This window comes from Lissotriton helveticus, chromosome 8, assembly GCF_964261635.1.
Source record: "Lissotriton helveticus chromosome 8, aLisHel1.1, whole genome shotgun sequence".
Lineage (NCBI taxonomy): Eukaryota > Metazoa > Chordata > Amphibia > Caudata > Salamandridae > Lissotriton > Lissotriton helveticus.
Window position 1 is genome coordinate 365,301,018 of NC_136069.1, and position 20,552 is coordinate 365,321,569.

Below are 20,552 nucleotides of genomic sequence, written 5' to 3' on the forward strand. Positions count from 1 at the left end.
AGGCATACTTAACTGAACAATCCTGTTTATTTCTTCATAATTCAGTGGATGGAAAAGATGCCAAATGGAATGTATGTATTTCGTAACGATCGAGCCGAAGAAAGAGAAGCTGAAAAGCATTCTGCCAAGCAACAAAAGAACTTGGAAGCATTATTTGGAAAGATTCAAGCAGAGTTCGAACAGAGTGAAGGTAACACTGCATGAACGGTACATGACGTTTAAGCTATGTTAGGTTTAAGCTATCGTAGGTTGACAAACACCCAAAACCCACTAACTCCTCTAGGTCCATTGTTTTAGTCTCTTACCTGCAGTTGAGAGTGTCCTGCAGTTCCAGGCTGCATGTAGTATGTGATCAAATGTGCAATGTATCTATGCATTCATTCCCCCTTTGAATATCATTTGTTCTTCTATGTGCTTGTTAGCTCCCCTGTGTATCTTCATATGATTAGTGTCACCCTATTCCTTTCTCTCATTCTCACCTTGTTAATCCGGGTCTGGGTTTATTTTACTGTTCTACCCTCTTCAAACCCCACTTTCCTTCATTCTCCCCCTACAGCTATAGGTAACAGTGACATGTGAAAAAAAATGCTCCTCATCTGTTTATTGCTTTCTCTACACTTGATGCATCTCTGGAGATGCCATATAATGACTTGCCTTGTTGATCAATTTGTTCAGTTGATCTCCTCTTCTGAGTCTTTGGAAAACTCAGAACTTACATAGCGTGCAAATGTGCACTGTACATGCTGTACAGTGGTCTCTGAGAGAACTCTCTGGACAGTGTAGGGGTTGTCGAGGCATTCCTGAGTACATAATTAACGAAAAATGTTGCCTATAAATTAAAGTTAAATTGGAGCGCTGTGGCTTTGTAATAGATTCACAATGACTACATATATTTTGGAACCTACGATGAACAGTGTATATAATGAAAAGAGCAGCCACCTTTTGTTGTAACAAGACAATCAACATAATGACGAGTTTCATCCTATATTTTCTTGGGTTGCATGACGGAATGCAGGGATATACTTCGCATCCGCATAACGCCTTTTTTACCCCACTATTTTTAGAACGCATATGCTTTTGCAAAGCATGCCATTACTACGCATTGTTTATATATAGGAGAACGTGCTACATAAAACACATCGCTAGTGGCTCCCACATCTAGCCCACTACTGGCGCTTTATAGATGACATATTCGTCATCTGGAAAGGCTCGCAGGATCAGGCCCAGTTGTTTGTTAATGATATTAACATCAACACTCGCAACCTAAAATTCACAGCCACGATCACTTCAAACTCGGCTGAGTTTCTAGATGTACAAATTTACATTGAACAGGGCGAGCTACACACTAAGCTACATAGGAAATCAACGGCGGGAAATTCAATTCTCCACGCTCGTAGTGCCCATCCGTCCCACACCATTAACAGCATTCCCTATGGCGAATTTATTCGCATTAGGAGAATTTGCAGTGATAATGATACCTCCAAACAGGGCTTAGCAGAATCAGTGCAGAGGTTTTTGAAGCGGGGATATAAGTTAAAACTTTTAAACGATGCGCTCTCGAAAGCGTTATTACGCTCGAGAGATGAACTTCTGACTCCCAGCAGTATGACCACATCCGAATCTAATTCTACTTGTTTTGTACGTCTTATTACTAACTACTGCACACAAGAACGTAAGATTAGACGGATCATTAACTCCGAATGGCCTATTGTTTTAACCGATGTCATCTTAGGCCCAATTCTGCCACAATTACCTGCTATCACCTTCAGGAGGGCTCCTTCAATGAAGGATGCATTAGACAAGTCTCAGCCTGAGTTAACTCCTAAACCCAACTGGTTGGCCAAAACAGGTTTCTACAAGTGCATTTCGTGCCGTGCTTGTTCCTTTGCTAAAAATGGAACACATTACAAATCGGCATTTAGTGACAAACTCATTGCAATTAATGAACATCTAACTTGTCGCCGTGAATTTGTCATATATAAACTAACCTGCACTTGTAATCTATCGTATATTGGTAGCACGAAGTTGCCAGCAAACCAGCGTATTCTGCAACATGTGCGAGCCATAGTCAATTCAGATAGCAATTATCCAGTGGCTCACCACTTTAAAGCCATCCACGATAATAAACTTGCAGATTTACAATACACACTGTTAGGCTCGGTCCCAAACCCGGACGGGGAGGTGATCGTGAAAAACTTCTCAGGCAAAAAGAGACATATTTCATTCATCTGTTAGATTCACGGGCCCCTAACGGATTAAATGTATTTGATGAATTACACAACTTCGTGTAAATAAAATATTATTGTGTAAACTGTATTCATTTTAATTTAGGTTTGTGGTAAAGACTTCTTATCTGTTAAATGGTTGTTGTAAATAGGTATGATTTTTTTCTTGAATATTGAGATCAATTTACATAAGATGTATAGAACCAATAGGTTGCTTTACAGGGGGCGCAGCCGCCATCATTGCACTCTTATTTTAAGAGAGTGATTTTCACTTTTTAGGCACTAGCACTTTGTTACATTAGGCCAGGAGCAGACTGTGATGATCACTTCATTGCAAAACCAGGAACTTTTGAAAAGATGGGTATAAGGAGTACTTTGTCATTTTACTTTATTTAGATTGTAATTCCAAACGCACTATATGCACCTAGTCTATATGCACTTTACATCTGCAATTTACTTCAGCATAGAGTTTAAGTCGGGAGATATTTTATCTATATAGCTCTATGTAATTAGTTCGAGAATGAAATTTTTGCACTTGCACTTTATTCTTAACTCAATTGTTGCATAGTGTTGCTTTTGCTATAATAATGTATATGTATTTTGTCTTGTTACTCATGACCACCTTATTTATATTCATCTTTGTTCCTTTAAACTAGATTTGAATATGAGCACTATGCTCAAATTATCGCGATACTTATACTAGGCATATGAATTGTATAACCTGTCAGTCATTTTATGTTAGCTACTGTGCCTTCATATTCACATTTGCCTTTCATCTGTTTTTTAAGGCTGTTAGGGCTTTTAATCACTTTAAACGTAACACCTACTCCTGACGCGTCATGTGATCAAGCTCCGCCTGCGGAGCGAAACGCGTCTTGGAGAGCACTTGCTCTGTCAATGCTGCTAATAAACCTTCACTGCAACACGACTAATGGTGTGATGGCGATTTATTGAAATTCCTTTTTGAAGTAGCTTCATTGGAGAAGTGGTCTGCTCCTGCTGTGTCCGCGTTGATAGCGGTCAGGATTTCTTTACATATATATATATATATATATATATATATATATATATATATATATATATATATATATATATATATTTATATATACATTTATATCACAAAATGGATTTATGGAGTCGACCCCCCACAACCCCTCAGCTTACCTTAACTGTGTTAAAGGCATGCATTGTAAAGGCATATACGTGGTAAAACCGTGTGGTAAAGGCACAACGTGCTAAAATCTTCGTTGTAAAGGTTGTTTCTACTGATTAGCAGGGTGCTGCATATAACAGTTTGTTGTGAGATTTGACGTCCGTAGCTTCAACATAGGGGTGTCTTCACTGGCATAGCATGGACAGGCATAGCATGGACAGTTATTGCCCTTTAAGGTTTGGTAATCTGACTGGGGCAATCCGTGACCTGGTGTGCTGGTAACCTGTAGAATTAATTCACTGCTATTTCTTCCTGATCGGTCCAATTTGGTAATTGTACAGCAAGTCAAATCACTAACATTTCCTTGGTAATTAACCTTTCTGAAAAAACATTTCCACCTTTGTCACTTAATATATATATTTAATATTTGTATTGCCTGTGTCAGTGAAGAGAGCCAGACATTGGTTCTAGAAGCATTCCTATGTACCAATAGCAGGAGACTGACTCTTGCTTGCTTCCACTTGGGGTACGTATCCTGGGTCATAGTGTTCATGATGAGAAAAATGTACAGTGTATAAATTGTATTTCGCTGGCTCGAGTATTTGTTTCGAAAGGACCACGGGGTATCCAGCTCCTCAAACGTGTGTACATAGTCCCACTGTACCAGATATGGCCTTCCTAAAAAGTCACAGACTGCCTACTACATATACCAGTAAAGATACGGAAGAGCAGGCATGCATGTCATAAACGTACTGTCGCTAGTATGCCATAACTCGTATTGCAATTGTACACACTCGTATATTGTGCAGTCAGCAGTAGTGACTGTTATTATTAATATCCAGTTTAATTCTGAAAGGCATTTTTATTCTCTAATCACTTTGACAGCATTTGGCATATTTTGGCAAACAGCGTAAATAGCTACGTTTCGCTAAAAAAAGGGGGCCATTTTCCGATTCACCCCAAATATGTCAAGAAACTAATCTAATCCGAATATGATCTTCCTTTCCTGGACGTGGGTTGGCAGCAGGATCTGGTGGCAGGTAAGGCCCTGCACCCAGAGGCTTCTGAAATGACAAGGGCAGTAGCAGCAGACTCTACAGCACTAGGTGCTGGGCCTGGCCATAGATCGGACCCTGTGTCCGAAGGCAACCATGCACAGCTGAAGAGTATGGCCTCGATGACGTCATTGCATAGGACCCAGAGTTTGTAGCTGAGTACCAGTAAAAGAAAACTTCAATGTAAATGTATTATCTCTAGGCACCGCATTTAAAAATTGAAACAAGAAATTATTGCTGTATCGAATCTGCTGTGAATAACAAGTTAACCTTTCTTCCTGCTGCTCAGTTTGAATGGAAGGGATGCAAATTTAACAGGTTTTGTATACAGTAAGAACGGACCATGCATCCACACGGGGTCCGGTTCACTCAATCCAAGCTCCACATGGGAAGGTGATTGAGTGTATGTTCTTACTGGTGTTGGTTGCAGGTCTCTGCGCTCAACTATCCTGCTGAGCACAGTCGGAGGCTGTGCACCATGGTTTAGGTCTTCATTGGGCTGGGTGCAGGGCCATGTGGGCCCTTTTTTAGCTGAACCTTGCAGGCAGCGGCTTTCTACAAAAAACTTTCATTTCTCCTGATAGATTATGTCTAGCAATGCAAAAATATTTTTTCTAAAACGCGAACTTCTAATAGTCAAGTATTTCACTTATTGTCTGTGACCAAGGTACTAAAGGGGTTAGCCAGGGGTAGTACCTAGTCGCCCTAATTGACATCCATATCATAGGGCATGTGTACGCTGCACTTAAGTCATAATTCAGGAGTTTGTGGGAGCAGTAATTGTGGTCTGAATTTCCTCTCCCTGCCTGTAATCACAGTCTGCTTTCTAGGTCGCAGTACCCCTGCATGCGAATATAGTACCAAATGTAGACTGCGCTTCATTTTTGATCTGATGGGCCACATGTGTAAATGTACAATGATGTTAAATATACCTCTACCACTGGGCAGAGATTTATGTGTATTTTTGCTGTTAGTGATCTTTTCTGATGCATCCTACACACAAATCGATCATCTATATACTGTAGAATTTTATTTTATTTCTATTTTACAGAGTTTTATATAGTGTGAACTTGACCCGAGTCGGGTATCAGAAAGCTTTACATAGCACCAGTTGCATTACATGAGGACACATTCATTTTTGCTAGGCATGGGGAAATTAAGTGATTTGCCCAGAATCACAAAATGTTACGCGTCATTGCTGAGATGCGATCCCAGTTTCCCAGATTCGAGGTCGACCGCCCTAGCTGTTAGACCAACTGTATTTCATTTCAGCTAATAACCTGTGCGTTTATGTTCAGGTGAAATAATGCAAGTCTCTAAAAGAAAGAAAAGCCAGATCCATAAGCAACTAAAAATACCACTCATCCCAGCTGGTAAATGTAGATGGTAGTTCTCTCCCTCCTATGCAATAGTGATTTGGTTTTAAGTTTTCCCTTCTTGTACTATGGGGGACCTTATATATCGTGCATCCAAAACAGTTCATCCAAACAAAGCAGGCGCGGCTGAAGATTCCCTCGTCAACGTATGTCGAATTCCACCGCTTTTACATGCACGGTCTGCACCTGCATCAAAGGAGAGGTTGATAATTTACTTCTAGGTTTAAGACATGAACGAACATGGATTCATAGTTCGGTTCACTGCCTCCTCCCTGTGGTTGATCACAAAGTTATTATCTATTGAGCATAGTCTAGGAGCACATAAATGTATCTGACAAACGCGTGCCATACATGCAGCCTACAGATGGCTATGTTGCTTGTAATTATTATGAGTCTTAACTGCTGCCTCCCTCCGGTGCTTACCCCATTTTTGTGTGTTGCCGGTAGTTCATGCGTAGGCCCCCATAACCTTTTCTTCACATAAGGTATCCACGCCAAATTTGCATCCTTTTTTTTAACATCCTGGGGATTGTAAAGGGATTTGTGGATTCCCCTGGAGAGGACCGAGAAAATAACAAAATGTTAAGTTTTTGGTGAAATAGAGGAAAAAGATGCTCTGGATAAATGTGTGTTTTTTATTTGTCATGAAAATGGCATCAACGAATGGTTTTGCTGTGCTTAAGTCACCATCTTCCCAGGTTTCAGTAACTTGCTGACCTGAATTTAAAAAAAACACATTTTTATCACAGTTTTGGCATTTATCAAAGATGTAGCCCATTTTTCCTATTTTGTATTCTTTCAACCTACTTCCAGTTTGTGGTTAAAACCAGTGTGAAACCCATGGGTGATCCAGGAGAGCTTTATATTTCTATAATGTAGGCAAAATTCAGCAAGGGGTCATATGGGTATATCCCTCAAGGTTTTCCCAAGAAACCAACTGTTGAAATAAAGAAGTATTGAAAATGTGTAGGAAAAAAAAGCCATTTGTGGCAATGTTTTCATCTGTGACATTTTGTCACAATGGCCGATTTACAAAACCAATAAACCATTATATTTGTCAGTCCCTTTTTGGTTGTGAGGATAAATAGGGTTTGTAGGTTCGCCAAGAATCCAAGGAAACTGAGCTGCACCATAGTATGATTTTTCATTGTGTACTTCGTATAGACGGATTCATATGGTGAAATATGTAGAGTCACAAATATGTATTTCTGAAATGGGCACAAGCGTTTATAGTTTAGGAGCAGTGGTTATTTGTACATTTATGAAATTGTGGGTACCCATATGAACATATGATTTAAAGGGTATTTTTCAAAATGTCTTCTTTCTTACACACTGGTTTACATTTGGAAGGCAGATATGCAACGAAATCTAATTGGCAAAAACAAAAATTCTACTATTCTCTGCTCCCACATGTCTTGATAAAAATGCTACTTCACTTGTATGGGTAGGTCTAGTGCCTGTGGCCTGTAACAACAAAAATACATCCAATTTTTCCACTCAAAACGGATCCGTTTTTTGCAAAGTGGGTACCTGTGGGTTTATATCCCTAGCTCAGCCAGCACCTAGAAAACCTGTTTATTTTTAAAAACTTTACTCCTTGGAGAATTCAGGATGGTTTTTTGCAAGTGGGTAGATGTGTATTTTGTGCTCTAGCTCAGCCAGCGCCTAGGGAAACCTAGCAACCCTGTCCATTATTTAAAACTAGACACCTGGGGAGTCCAGTGTGGTGTGCCTTGTGTGGATCCCATGAGGTTTTTTTTTACCCACAACACCATGCAAACCCCAAAATGTGCCTGAAATCACACATTTTCCTTACATTTCTGTGATGGAAACTTCCAGAATCCTTAGTAAATCTACAATATTCCTACCACCCAGCATTGCCAAACTTGTGCCAAAAAAAAACTACGCCACTTGTGTGGCTGGGCCTAGTGCTTCTACAGAAATGGATCAAACCAAGGTCAATAGGAGCCCTTGTGTGGCAATTCAGGCTTCTCCTTGGCAGCCTGATGTTAAAATAAATAATGAAAGGACTCCCTGTGGTGCAGCAAATCAGAGGGGCCTTTATTTACCTCCCTAATGTTTACCAATGACCGACACTGGAGAAGTTGAAGTAGTGCAGGTGTCGTCCCTTACCCAACAAATAATACTGGATTGCTTATCCCTAGAAAATACAGAGGATATTCAATGGTTAAACTATTTGAAAAACAACCTACATACCCTAGACCTAGGGAGTTTATTTGAATTCCCAGGAAAATGTGCATCTGTCTCGAAAAAAGCTTTAACCCCTTCGACGCTCATGACGAGCTGGGCTCGTCATGAGGTAGCCTCCTCGCACGCTCATGACGAGCCCAGCTCGTCATGAATAATGGGTTTTTTAAAACATGAGCACAGGAGCGGAATTTCGCTAGCGCTCATGTGGTTAAAGACCCATTTTATAACCATTGCCAATGATGCGAGAATAAATGTACACCGTAAATTAGTTCCAAACAGATTACATAGATTAAAAGAATAATGGAAAACGTGAATTTTTAAGTACAGCGACAATGAATAGTGATTGCAACTTATTATAGATTAGTGCACAATGGTAGAGGAGCGAGTTTAAGACGGACCCCTTATATTCAAATAATAAAACATGATTTTAGAGCCACGAGCTTAAAATTAAATTAAGCGGAAAAGATAATCTTGTGTATAAATGGGCAACCACAGTCAAGTTAAGAATAGGCACCATGTTGGATTGGTAGAAAGTAATCAGCAATGAAGGAATATCAAAAGAAACACATCTAACTAATTATGGAAAACAAAACTAACAAAAAGTAAACCAAAACGTGTGTACCATACCAACTAGCTACTCAAAGTAACAATAAACACTAGTAAATACCTGAATATAGAATGATAATTAAGCTGAAAAAGTATGTTTGCAACAGGGAGAAAATGCATTAGTTAAAAGTTGCTAAGTAGAATGAAGTCCGTTGGTGTATGTATTAGCTCGCCAGATGCATTTGTTTTCGCTGGTAGTGATCAGCTCATCCAGGTTATGTTTTCTGACAGAGCATTTCACATTTTTAAAACCCAGTATTTCATCTCACTGTGGGAGTGTTTGAAGGTGTTATAGTGTTCAATTAATGGTGCGTTCTCCACATTGGAGCAAACCCTTGATTGTCGCTATAAAATCCTGCAACAGATTTCCTGAGTTGTCTTGCCAGTGATATAGGTATCCACAGGGGCATTCAGAATATGCAGTAAATAGCATTCTTAATAACACAGTTAGAGAGGTGCCTAAGTTCCCATTTACGTCTATTGATTGTACAGAATTTAATGTTGGAAGTATAGTTACATGTAAGGCAATGGCCACATTTATAATGGCCTGTCAATGGCTGTGGACCCCAACATGCTGGTAATAGTAGATTTGATGGGTTCATTATAGGCCTTAGCTAATCGGTCTGTAATCTTTCGACCCCTTTTAAATGAAAACATTTGTTTGTTATTTTGGAAGGTCTCAGATTGTAGCAGGTGCCAGTTCTTTAGGATTATTTTATTCACTCTGTAAGATTCACTTCCAAAAGTAGTGATGCTTGCAAGGTCAAGATTGTGCGTTTGTTCATTTGTTTTGAGAAAGCAATCCCAATCATATCCCAATCATAGCATTATACTCTTTTTAGAGGCTTCTTTAACAAATGATTAGGGTAACCTCTTGCTATAATTTAGTTTTCCAGAATGTTTGCTCCTTTAAAATAGTCAGCTTTTATGTACAGTTCCTACAAATACACAAGAGCTGCCCGAATGGTAGGTTTTCTTTCAGATTGTGAGGCTGGTGACTCGTGTTTAAATAAAGTGTTACATGCTGTAGGTTTGGTATATAGACAATCATCTAGAGTAGATGGACTTCACTTTGCTGGAGGAGCTGGCCCTGACTACTAGATGCATGTTTCCAGAGAGCAAATCAAGCCGTACTACCCTAAATCCTACACAGTGAACTAGTTGCTTAGTATCTCTGTGCAGTGAGCCTGCAGCAGCATACCTGCTGCTAATTCCTAATGATAAAATCCAAATCCTACTGGAAAATTTGTGTATTCCTACTCTGCATTAAAGCCTGGCAATTCCATGGGGAACTAATTTCAACAATTGCACACAGTGTAGTCAGTTACTTTTCCCTAACAAATGACACAGAAGTTATCAGTCAGTTACAGTAAAGAGTTGGGGAGTAGAGAAGCATGTAATAAAGATAAAGCACTGAGTTGCAAGTTACTCCAGCTAATTGAATATGCAGATGAAGGATGAAAACAACCAGCAATCGAAAGATATCCTTGTATATCAGAGCATAGTGAGAATTCACTCCCCTTCAGAGAACCAGTTGCTGATCCACACAAAAGGAAAATGCCACAGGAAAGCGCGTGTGCTGCATGTGACATATTTATGTGTAGGTGATAAAGGTATGCAAAGTTTTGAAATTTACAGCTATGGAAACAATCGCCAGACCCATGCTTAGGTGGCCAAGTAATCACGGGGTGAGACTGAAATTCATAGTTTTATTTTGTGAATATAATCAGCATGCTCGATTTGGGATAATGGGGTATTTCTAATCGATACTTACTACCACAGATTCCTCACCTTTAGAATATCCCCGGGAGACACACTTTATCCGGAGAATACCCCCTCACTATACTGATGCTGGTTATACCTGCATTTACAGAATGCTGGATACATCTCCAGACACTGTGCTAGACTTGCTCCTGGACCAACAACTGAAGAAAGTGCCTTTTTTTGCAGTAGCAGTGCAAAGGGCAGCAGTAGTGCTAGATTTGCAGTTGTCTACTGTTGAAGCTAAGGCCAATTTATTAACTGAGGTCCTTCAACAAGGTCCAACTCCTCTGAGCCACTATTGCTATTTACCAAGGTTCGTACTGATATTGTCCTGATCCCTTGATCTAAGCCATGTCATAGACCTCCAGGTGACTTATGCTGGCTCAATCTGATCAAATTTTTTGACAAGTCAATCATTGTGGCTATTGTTTCCTACTAAGCAGTTCCACTAAAAGTATGGAAGATTTAGGACCTAAGCCAGGGGGCTGGCTAAGTGACCTTGTCAGCCCCTCTCAGCCTGTGCAGCAACAGCAACAGCTTCTCAATCCTTTCGGGACAGAGGTCGGAGCAGCAGCTGAGGCTGTTCACACTAGCAGGGACAGCTGTCTTTCTGGGATGCTACGGCTAAGCTGCTTTCATTTGCCCTATCAGGTCAGCACTCAGCCAATAGAAGACAGGATACAGCATTTCATCCCCAGCTCGAGATCCATCATGGCAGACAGATGAGACTAGCAGAACATTCAAAGGGGTTCCACCCTGCCTTTCATTTCCTTCTTGCGCCGTTTTTTACCTACTTTGGAACAATACTTAAGGGGACTATATCTAACTATTGCTGCAAGAGGTCAACCTTCTGCTTGCCAAGGGTGCCATTGATCGGGTGTCCTATTCCAGGAGGTTTAATTAATGCTACTTCACGCTACTTCCTTGTACTGAAGGAGGACAGATGCTCAGGCTTGTACAAAACCTCTTCCCTCTGAATGCCTTTAACTTTAAAATGCTCACCCTGTCTAAGAATCTTTCTACTGTGGCACGTAGAGGCTGAATGGTGTCCCTGAACTTGAAGGATGCATATTTTTATATTCCCATCCGGCATTCCCACAGCCATTATCTGCTGTTCATGGTCGGGTTGGAGCACTCCTTATTTGCTATGCTGCCCTTTGGTCCTTCCTAAGCCTGTCAGGTGTTCTCAAAAGTGATTGTGGAGGTCGCTGCTTATCTTTGAAGGTCAGAAATACGTGTTGTTGTACCTTGATAACTGGTTGCTCAAGGCAGGCTCTCCAAAGTCTGCTGTGGATCACCTCCAGACAACAGCCTAACTCCTGACATCCTTGTGGTTTTCCATCAACCTGATCCCCATGTAAAGGATCCCCTTTATCTTCAATATTTTCCACTGTCACAGTGAGTCTGTGACATTCTGGATATGACACCCATATCCAGACTAGATCCTGGGCCTTTGGTGGGCTTCATGGACTGGTAGCCTAATGATTTCTCCCCATTCCGTATGCCAGATGTCATATTGAGGTGCTGCAGAGGAACCTTAGGTGTTAGTGGGTCCAGCATACATGGCTGCCTTTCCGACTCCATCCGAATCATGCAGTAGATGGTTCAGGATCTTCTGTTGTTGTAGACAAGCAGCAACCTCATCTGCAACAGGCCAATCTCCCTACCCCACCCAGACTTCAGGTGCTTTAAGAGGAAGGGGTTGATCAGATAAACACAAAAAAGCTGAAAGGTCAACAGATATCCCTTTACTGTGGATTTAAACGTATTGGAGATGTGTCTTATACCTACACCCTTTGCTCTGTTGCACAGCTACTCATTGCAGCTGCTTATGCTCAAAGCAGCTTTCCTGATTGCCTTCATCTCTGCGTGCAGCATGAGTGATCTGCAGGTGCGGTTGTTGCAACCGCCTTATGCCACTTTCCTTTGTGAAAGGTTAGCTCTAAGGACCCAGGCAACCTTCTTGCCTAATGTTCTGACTGCTTTTTCGGCAGTCTATTACTATAATAATGTTTTTTGCACCACCTCACTCTTAAAAGAGGAGAACAAGCTCCATCAGTTCGGCACTAAATAGCTAAGTCTCAGCATCAACCATCTAAAAGAACATCATGTAAGTGATAGGCTCTTTGAGGGAATCTCTGGTACAACAAAAGGGAAGGTGGTGCAGGAAAGGAGCACCCCCGGTCAAGATAGATAGTCCCCTTCACCTTTGTGCTAGTTAAGAAGCAACAACCCCCGGAAGGCCTGCAGGCTAATTCCACCAAGTCTGCTACGGCAGCATTGGCGGAAGGAGTGGTTGTGCCAGTGACATCTGCCGGGCTGTGAGGTGGAAATCAGTACACAAATTCAGGAAATGCTACTGCCAGGTCTGATGAGTGTGCCATTTTGCCTGCTCGATCCTGCAAAATTTCCTATTTTACGTCCTCACCTCATCCCCTTGATCTCTGATATGTAGTGCGGTTCTATCTATTCTAAAGGTGATGACGGCTGGTAGGAGTATCTATTAGAACAAGAAGTTACCTTCCCTTCGGTAATGTTCATTCTGGTGGATACTGAGATTCCTTACTGCCCTCCAGTCTCCCCATTTCTGTGCAGGGGACGCCTAAACATAATAAAGTTCTAAGTTAGGCTTTGGTCCACTATCACCCACAGTTTGCTCGAAGTGCTCCACGTCTGTGGGCCACGGAATGAGAAAAAATTTGGAAACTGACATCTGAACACAGTTTTGGCGCTTATACGCTGCTCCGCTCAGTGACTTCTGAAGGGGTACACAGTCATCACGGAGACACATGGCATCACTTATCAGCATGCAGGAATGTTAATATAAAATTTTCCTGATCTGGCCTGGCACCTGGTGACCACCAGAAAGACAATTACTGTAGAAGAGTAAGTTGTTGTTCTGCGGTAAATCGCTGTTCGCTTGTGTTAAAATAATTAGGTATGTCCTGCAAGTGTACTTACTTGTGTTGAATACGTATAGCATTGAGAGACCTGCAGTGTGCATGCCAGAGCCGTGTTCTGTGATACCATCTGTGGTACATTTTTCCCTCTCTTTGACTGTTTATTATGACCTTCACCTTCTTTTGGTGTAATGCAGGAATTTGATTTACATTTTTGTTATTTTTATTCTTTGATGTTTAGGCCTACAACCAATATGAAGCAGTATTTCTTCCATAGCAAGTGGGGACATCCTGATGTTCAACATTTCCCTTTTGCTATTTACTCATTCATGATTCAGTGCGCTACGTTTTGTGGTGCTCAGTAATATCTTCTCTATCTGACAATCTCAGTCCTTTTTTTTTCTCACATTGGACCTGAGTGGAAAAATGAAGGAGATTGGCATAGCTAGAGAAATGTAGGTACAACTTTACCGTCTTTGCTCATGGCTATTCTTCTCATAGTTAATCGTCAGACTTCCAACAAAAGTTAATTGCTTATTTCAGTGAAGTGAGCTTCCAAAGTGTTATATACAAGCCGGTATTTCTCCGAGTACTGTACATGTACTCCCTTGTATCTGAACAATATCAACAGCCATTGCAGAGGCTTACAAAGCAGGCTAGTCACAGATTCCTATGCAGAATGCACACTTAGACATGATTGGGGACCATGTGTAACCTTGTTTGTGTCTGTTTTATGATAGTTGCATCCGTTCTATAAGTTCAGTTCTGAAATTCGATCTATTGAAGGCCTTGAACAAGTGCTACCAAGTCAAAGGGGTGTGGAATTTAATATAATATCTACTTGTCCATGGGCCAAGTTGCTTCATAATTCTACTTGCCCTGTAAGAAAATCCACTTATCCCTTTCGTGCCATGTAGTGTAGTGACACATTATGGCAGCAATCCTATTATATAGATGCTCTGATATAGCCTTTCTGATTTTGCCAGGGCTCATACCATGGTAGGGTTTGAATACTAGCAATTCCTTTATTTTGCCACCTTTCCCACAGATCTACATACTGGGGCTGTAGGTAGTGGTAAACTGTAGTTTCAGGATTAAAATGCCCTTTTGAGTCAGTGCAAACGTACTAACGTGCGTGTTTTAAGTGTTTTCACCAGCTCTCCTCTAATCTTTTCCTATACTGAGAAAGGTTGGAAATTTACTCCTGACAATGGCAGACATAAAACTTCCTCCAGGGTTGGGAAAAAAGTGGTTGGAGGGAAAGTGAACTTGCAAACGCTCAACAGATTTTTGCATGAGCAAATCTACACATTCATGTTTGATCATGCTAAAATTCAGTTCACAAATATTTCCTAGGACTATGATGTCTTGACCTACTTCTGTAAATGCTTGTGAATTCATGAAAGCTGTAAATCTGCACTAATGCAAGGACATATAACATGGGTGCACTTTTGAGATTTCTTGAATAATTGTGCCCCTAATTAAGTCTGGCGTTAAAAAAGACTTTCTGTGTTTTTTCAATTTTCTCTCTATCGGCTGGCTTCACTCTGAGTGACAGCATTCTGCTCTTTCACCAGGAGCACATTGGCACACAAATTAGTTTTGCTCAGTGCCAGGAACTAATGTTGCTATGTGTGCTTTTTGAGACCAGAATATTTTTTTGCTTTTTGCCAATGCTTTTTATAATGGTGAGGGCCCGGCAGCTCCCACGTCAATAAGGCTTTACAAAAAACAAGCAAAAACAAGACATGCATTGACAAAACCAAATGACTGACCACTAATTTCAGACCTACTGACTTTGCTAATGCTTGTTTATTTTTATGTTTCCCATAATCTTGTTAAAACTGGTTGCACTGATTATCCATTAGGAATATTTTTTGAAAATATTAGCATACATGAACACATTTTATAAATGTTGCTGCAAAGAAATGGTACCTACAGTCTTACAGCAGTTTTTTTTTCTGAGTTGCATTTTTTTGTGAAAATTTTATTTTGAAAGCGACAAATCATCCATCTTGCTTTCAAGATTCTGCAAATATTTGCATTGAATCAGAGAGCATTCTGGGAGCATTATGCATAGCATCATCATACTGCTAATCTTTGAAAAATTGTGTACACATATTTATATTGGAACTGCTGTCAGTAGTGCAGTCCGAGCTTGCAACATTTCCTTAGAATGCTCACCCTAATAATAAAGGCATTGCATTAATGAACCAAAAATACAAGTTCAGACAGCATCAACATAAGAACACAAAAACGACCTTCACTGCAGACAATGCCCTTCCTGATCCATAATGTGGTACTGTAAACCGACAGCCAAAGGGTTTGTGCTGCAAGGGGTTGGGTCTACTTGTCCTAAGGACAAAATACACATGCAAACTTGCTGTCCTTGACCTCATACAATATGTCCTGGGCGTCAGGCTATAGGAATTCCACACCTCTGCAAGTCATAAAGATTATGTCTATTTGTCATCTAATAAAGCCACCCCAGGAGAGAGTTCAAGTCCTTGACCTGATCCCTGATGTAAATAAAGTGTTGGGCTAAATTCTACACCATTAAGTAGATACTTATTTCCATGTTTGTTATTTCATTCGCAAGGAATTTTAGCCTTGTTAAAAGTGATAGTCTTACCCTAAACATTGTACATATGCTTGGTTCTCCCACCACCATTTTAAAAGTCTTCCGCTCCAGCCCTGCATCTCGCACACTATCGAGGTTCACCTAAAAGTAGTTTATTACTACTTCCCTCACTGTGTCACAAAAGACAGTACTTCTGTTCCTGTTCTCAATGTGGGTGTCCTGGGAGGTCACCTTCTCCCAATTTAGTGCGGACAGGATGTAAAAATGATTGAAAAGATGCTGTCAAGTATTCCACATTTTAAACATAATATACAAAGCTCACTGCTAGTCTAGGTTGTATTGGCACTGAGCCAATAACAAAACGGAGCTAACGGACTAAGAGTTTGTGGCTAAAAATGAATTGTTTTCAAGTGCCTTTGAAAATCCAAATGATTGGTTATGACCTGAAGACATGGGTGCAAAGTTTGTTGTTGAACGGCTTGCTTTATATGACTTTTGCAAGTGACTGTTGTACCAAAATATATTGTAGACTTGTGCTATTTTTAATGTTTGGAAAGTGACCTGTCTTAACATGCTGCTGAATATCCTTAGTGTGGCGCTCATTAGAGATGTCAATAATTGAGAGGAAGTCAGTGAATGAGTGAACAGTATTTGATTAATGTGTTCCTGTTGGTAATTTGGGAGAGGACCTTCATTAGTTCAAGGACCTACCATCGTCCCAGACCCTTCCCCTAGCACCTTCTCCAATCCAGAGGGCATCTGTGCTTGCTGGGTTTGGAGGTCTTGTTTAAAATTAGCAAGTCTACAGATATGGCACTTTTTACGATAAGGAGCAAATATTTGAGTTGCTTTGCTTTCTCTGGTTGTGGATCATTATCACTAAACATAGTTTTTATGGAGCAATTACTTCACATAGAGAAGATTACTGATAGGTGAATAACCAAAATCTTTGTTTCATATTTTGTTTTGAACATACTTACACAGTACAATTTGGGGTTTTCTTTGAGCTTGAATCATGTTTTTTATTTTTTTTAAATATATTCTAATTTTTTGTGTTAATAGCCAAAGCTAAAAGCAAAATAAGTCGACGAACTTTAACCAGAAAACAGATCCATGCAATGCAAGACGGTGCAGAACTCTATGAAGCAATTCAGAATGAATCTGATCCAGGTTATCTTGAGGTAAAGCTCAGTACTTAAATTGTACTTAAATTGTAATAGACAGTTGTGTAGATTAAACGCATCATATGTTAATTTGTGTAACATATAAATATTGTAGCAAATCAGAATTGCTTAATCATGTATTTGAAGACATTCTAACCTAAAGGTTTTGGCCATATGTAAGCAAACCTCACCGGTTGATCAAGAAACTGTTATCCATCTGAGTTCCATATGAGTTTGTTCGAGAGGCCATAAATGCTTGTTAAACTAGTCGCAATACCTTTACTAAATTACTGATAATCAAAGTTTAACCTGAGGTTATGTTTGTCCCATAAATTGTGGTTTAATTTTTTTCACAATGGGTCCATAAAACTTGCATGCCCATGAAAACTTTATATAGCAGAAAATATTATTTTTGGGATCTGTTTAGATTTCTTGTGCATGTGATGGTGATAAAGTTCAGTTTAATGAATACTGGTTGAGTTCAGATATTATAAACTGATTATTTAGCATTTAACTTAATAGATACATCCTGATTGAGTTTTCTTTGTTTTGATTCGAACTTGGTTTGCATAATTTCTGAATATAAATATTTTCTATCACAAAGAATATATTGGGTCTTCATCAGAAGAAGTGAAAATATGCATGCGCTCTGGACGGCCAATTCTCTTCGGTCTGGTGGAACACCAATTCGGACAGTGTGTTCATGGGAGTGACAAATGGAAATTTCTGTTACTGAGCTATCTGCTGTACAGTGTCAGTAAACCTTCTTGGTGTATAAAGATGTTCCTACACAAGTGAAGGCATCTTAATAGTTTTAAGGTGCATGGTAACCCCACTGGAGGTATATCAATATGTGTAATATTCCTTTCTTTACAAAACATTGCGTGAATTCTGACACCTGAGTGGATGGCATGCTTGACATGCAGTTATCCGGCATTGATTTGTTGAATCTGTGTTGTATGGCCCTTCCCACCATGATGGTATGAGGTGAAATGGATGGGGCAGGATTCGATAAGTAGAACTCTTCTACTGTTTTTGAGGAAGCAAATTTTGCCAAGGAAAGCAATTGATATATTTTTTTAAGTTTTAAACAAATGCTCTTTTTTACCGTAAATTTTGCATGAAAAGTTTTGGCATGATCAGTCAAGCAGGGCTGACAAGAGGGGAGCCCCAAACCGCAAAATCCCCATGCATTTTCCATAGACTTCTTTAAGAAGCACTTCCACAAAAACTGCTGAACACAATTACACTAAATTTGGCAGAAAGCTAGATCTTGGTCGGCAGATTGTGCTCTTTTTGATTTGGTGTAAATCCATCCCGTAATTTTTGAAAAATTAAGGTACAAAATGGTTTGTCTATCTGGACAGTTGAGTCCAAGAGAGTTTTGCAGGGCACCAATTTAAAAATAGTTTTGACTGGCCCAGGGAGCTTTTTTTCCCCTTGGGCCATCTTGCTCCTGTGGGAGCAAGTGCTTTGATTGGCTGCCAGCAACATTACAAAAATGTTGCTGACAGCCTTTACAAGACTCGGGGACATGGTTACCTGTCGTGAATTTTAAATAAATAATAATATAAGGCCTGCCGCCCTGGACCTCAGGGGGGGGCTCAGAGGATCCCCCCTTGGGGCAAAAAAAATAAACAAAAAACATCAACCTTTGCCACGATCCCACAGGATTGCTATATAATTTTATTTATATGGAGAGGGAGTCATCAGTAGTGCCCCCTCCCCAGCTCATTTAGGCCTTGGGGGACCCCATTCCCCAGGGCCGCATTCTATATTTATGGGGTGAGAGGCATGCAGTGCCCCTCCCAGAGCAGTTTTTGTCCTGAGCCCCACCCCAGGGCTCAGTTTATTCATTAAGGGGAGGGGGCATGTGGCCCCCCTTCCTGTGACATTTTCGGCCTGACAACCCCCATCCCCCGGGGACCAATTGAATTATATTCTTTTTTAAAAATATTTATTTATGGTATTTGTATACATACATACAATACAGACGGGAATCGTTATGTGGGTTACCAGCCTCTGAGAAAACAAAGTATGGGGTTCATGGTAAACATCTCGGCTAGTTACCCCTTTATTGGTTATACGTTGGTGGTAGGAGAAGGATAGAGAGAGGAAAGGAGGAGAGTATGAATTTTGAATAAGTGTAGAAGAAGGATAGGACAGAAGCAAATCAGACATTACCTAACAGACATGATGAAGGATGCATGTAGTCTATTGGTTCAAAGTTCATTCAATTTGGCTTGTCCCTAGAAGTTGGAGCGCCCGGGGCCTGAGAATGCTCAGCTTGGGGGGCTGTGCAGCCCCCTCCCCTTTATTATTATATTTGGCCTCGAGAGATTATATTGTATTGTATTGTAATTGCATTTATATAGCGCTTACTGCCCCTGACGAGGCGTCAAAGCGCTTTTTCGGCGGGTAGCACGCTACTCCGGGACCCACAGAGGATTAGTGTTGAAAATTAGTTTAGTATAAATATGAAGTAATTTGAGTAGTAGATATGTTATTCAGTTATTTGGGCAGTATATTAGTATAGTTGAATATGGAATATGGAATTTGAGAAGTGAACATGTTAGTCTGTTAATTTTGATAGAAAAAGGATAGTGGAGGGATAAAAGAGTGAAGGATTTTTTTTAAGTCAACTGATGGAAGGATCATTATATATTTGTTAGTGATAAAAGGTGGACTGTTAGGTGTAATTGCAGCAGGGAGAGTGTGTCTGAGTGGGATGTAGTTATTTATGGTGTTGATTGGCGTTGTGTTAGTAATGTGTGTATTGGTTAGTGGTATAGGATAGAGTTGTGTACTGTTTGTGGGTGATGGTGGATATGTGTGGTAGTTGGGATAGTAGGGTGTGTAGATGTGGTTTGGCTGGGTTGGTGGTGCATGCTGGTACATTACTCTGTGCATAGTGTTGTGCGTGGTGTATATTTGGTGTGAGTGTGTTGCTCTGTTTGTGGTTGTGGATGGTGTGGGCTGGGTATTGTTAAATGAGAAAAAGGGCAGCATTTCTGGCCCTAGTCCCAACCAGTCTCGAACAGGCCCAAACAGGCAACTACCCTTGTCCTCTCCACCTTTAACAGGCAACTACCCTTGTCCTCTCCGCCCTTAACAGGAACAAACAGGCAACTACCCTTGTCCTCTCCGCCCTTAGCCTCGACACCCATGCTGAGACGCCCTAAGCCTGGCCTTTTTTGTAGCCCTAGTAATCAGGTGACCCCTTCAGCCAATGGGAACCCTAGCCCTAACATTATCCAATCACAACACTAGCCCTAACATCTAGAACCAATAGGAGACCAGGACCTTGCAGCCAATCCTAACCCTAGTCCAAGCACCCAATCAGTTCAAAAACCCTGATCTCTACGTCCAATAAAGGCCTTAGCCCTACCACTAGTCCCAACCCAAGTCCAAGCAGCCAATGGTACAGGTAGCCCTAGTCCCTACTTCCAATAGAAACCCTAGCCCTAGTCCCAACCCTGCAATGATTGAATCACAACCGAGAAACCAATCAGAACCCT

At 40.6% G+C, this 20,552-nt stretch overlaps 1 protein-coding gene across 2 annotated transcripts in view; it reads left to right on the top strand.

The window, feature by feature from the left end:
- Positions 1-20,552, top strand: part of BRCA2 (BRCA2 DNA repair associated) — a 480,797-nt gene that overhangs the window by 327,877 nt on the left and 132,368 nt on the right. For both annotated transcript variants that reach the window (XM_078657152.1, XM_078657154.1), the window contains exons 21-22: positions 46-190; positions 16,934-17,052. In XM_078657152.1, coding sequence (XP_078513278.1) covers positions 46-190; positions 16,934-17,052 — 264 coding nt within the window. The remainder of the gene's footprint in view (positions 1-45; positions 191-16,933; positions 17,053-20,552) is intronic.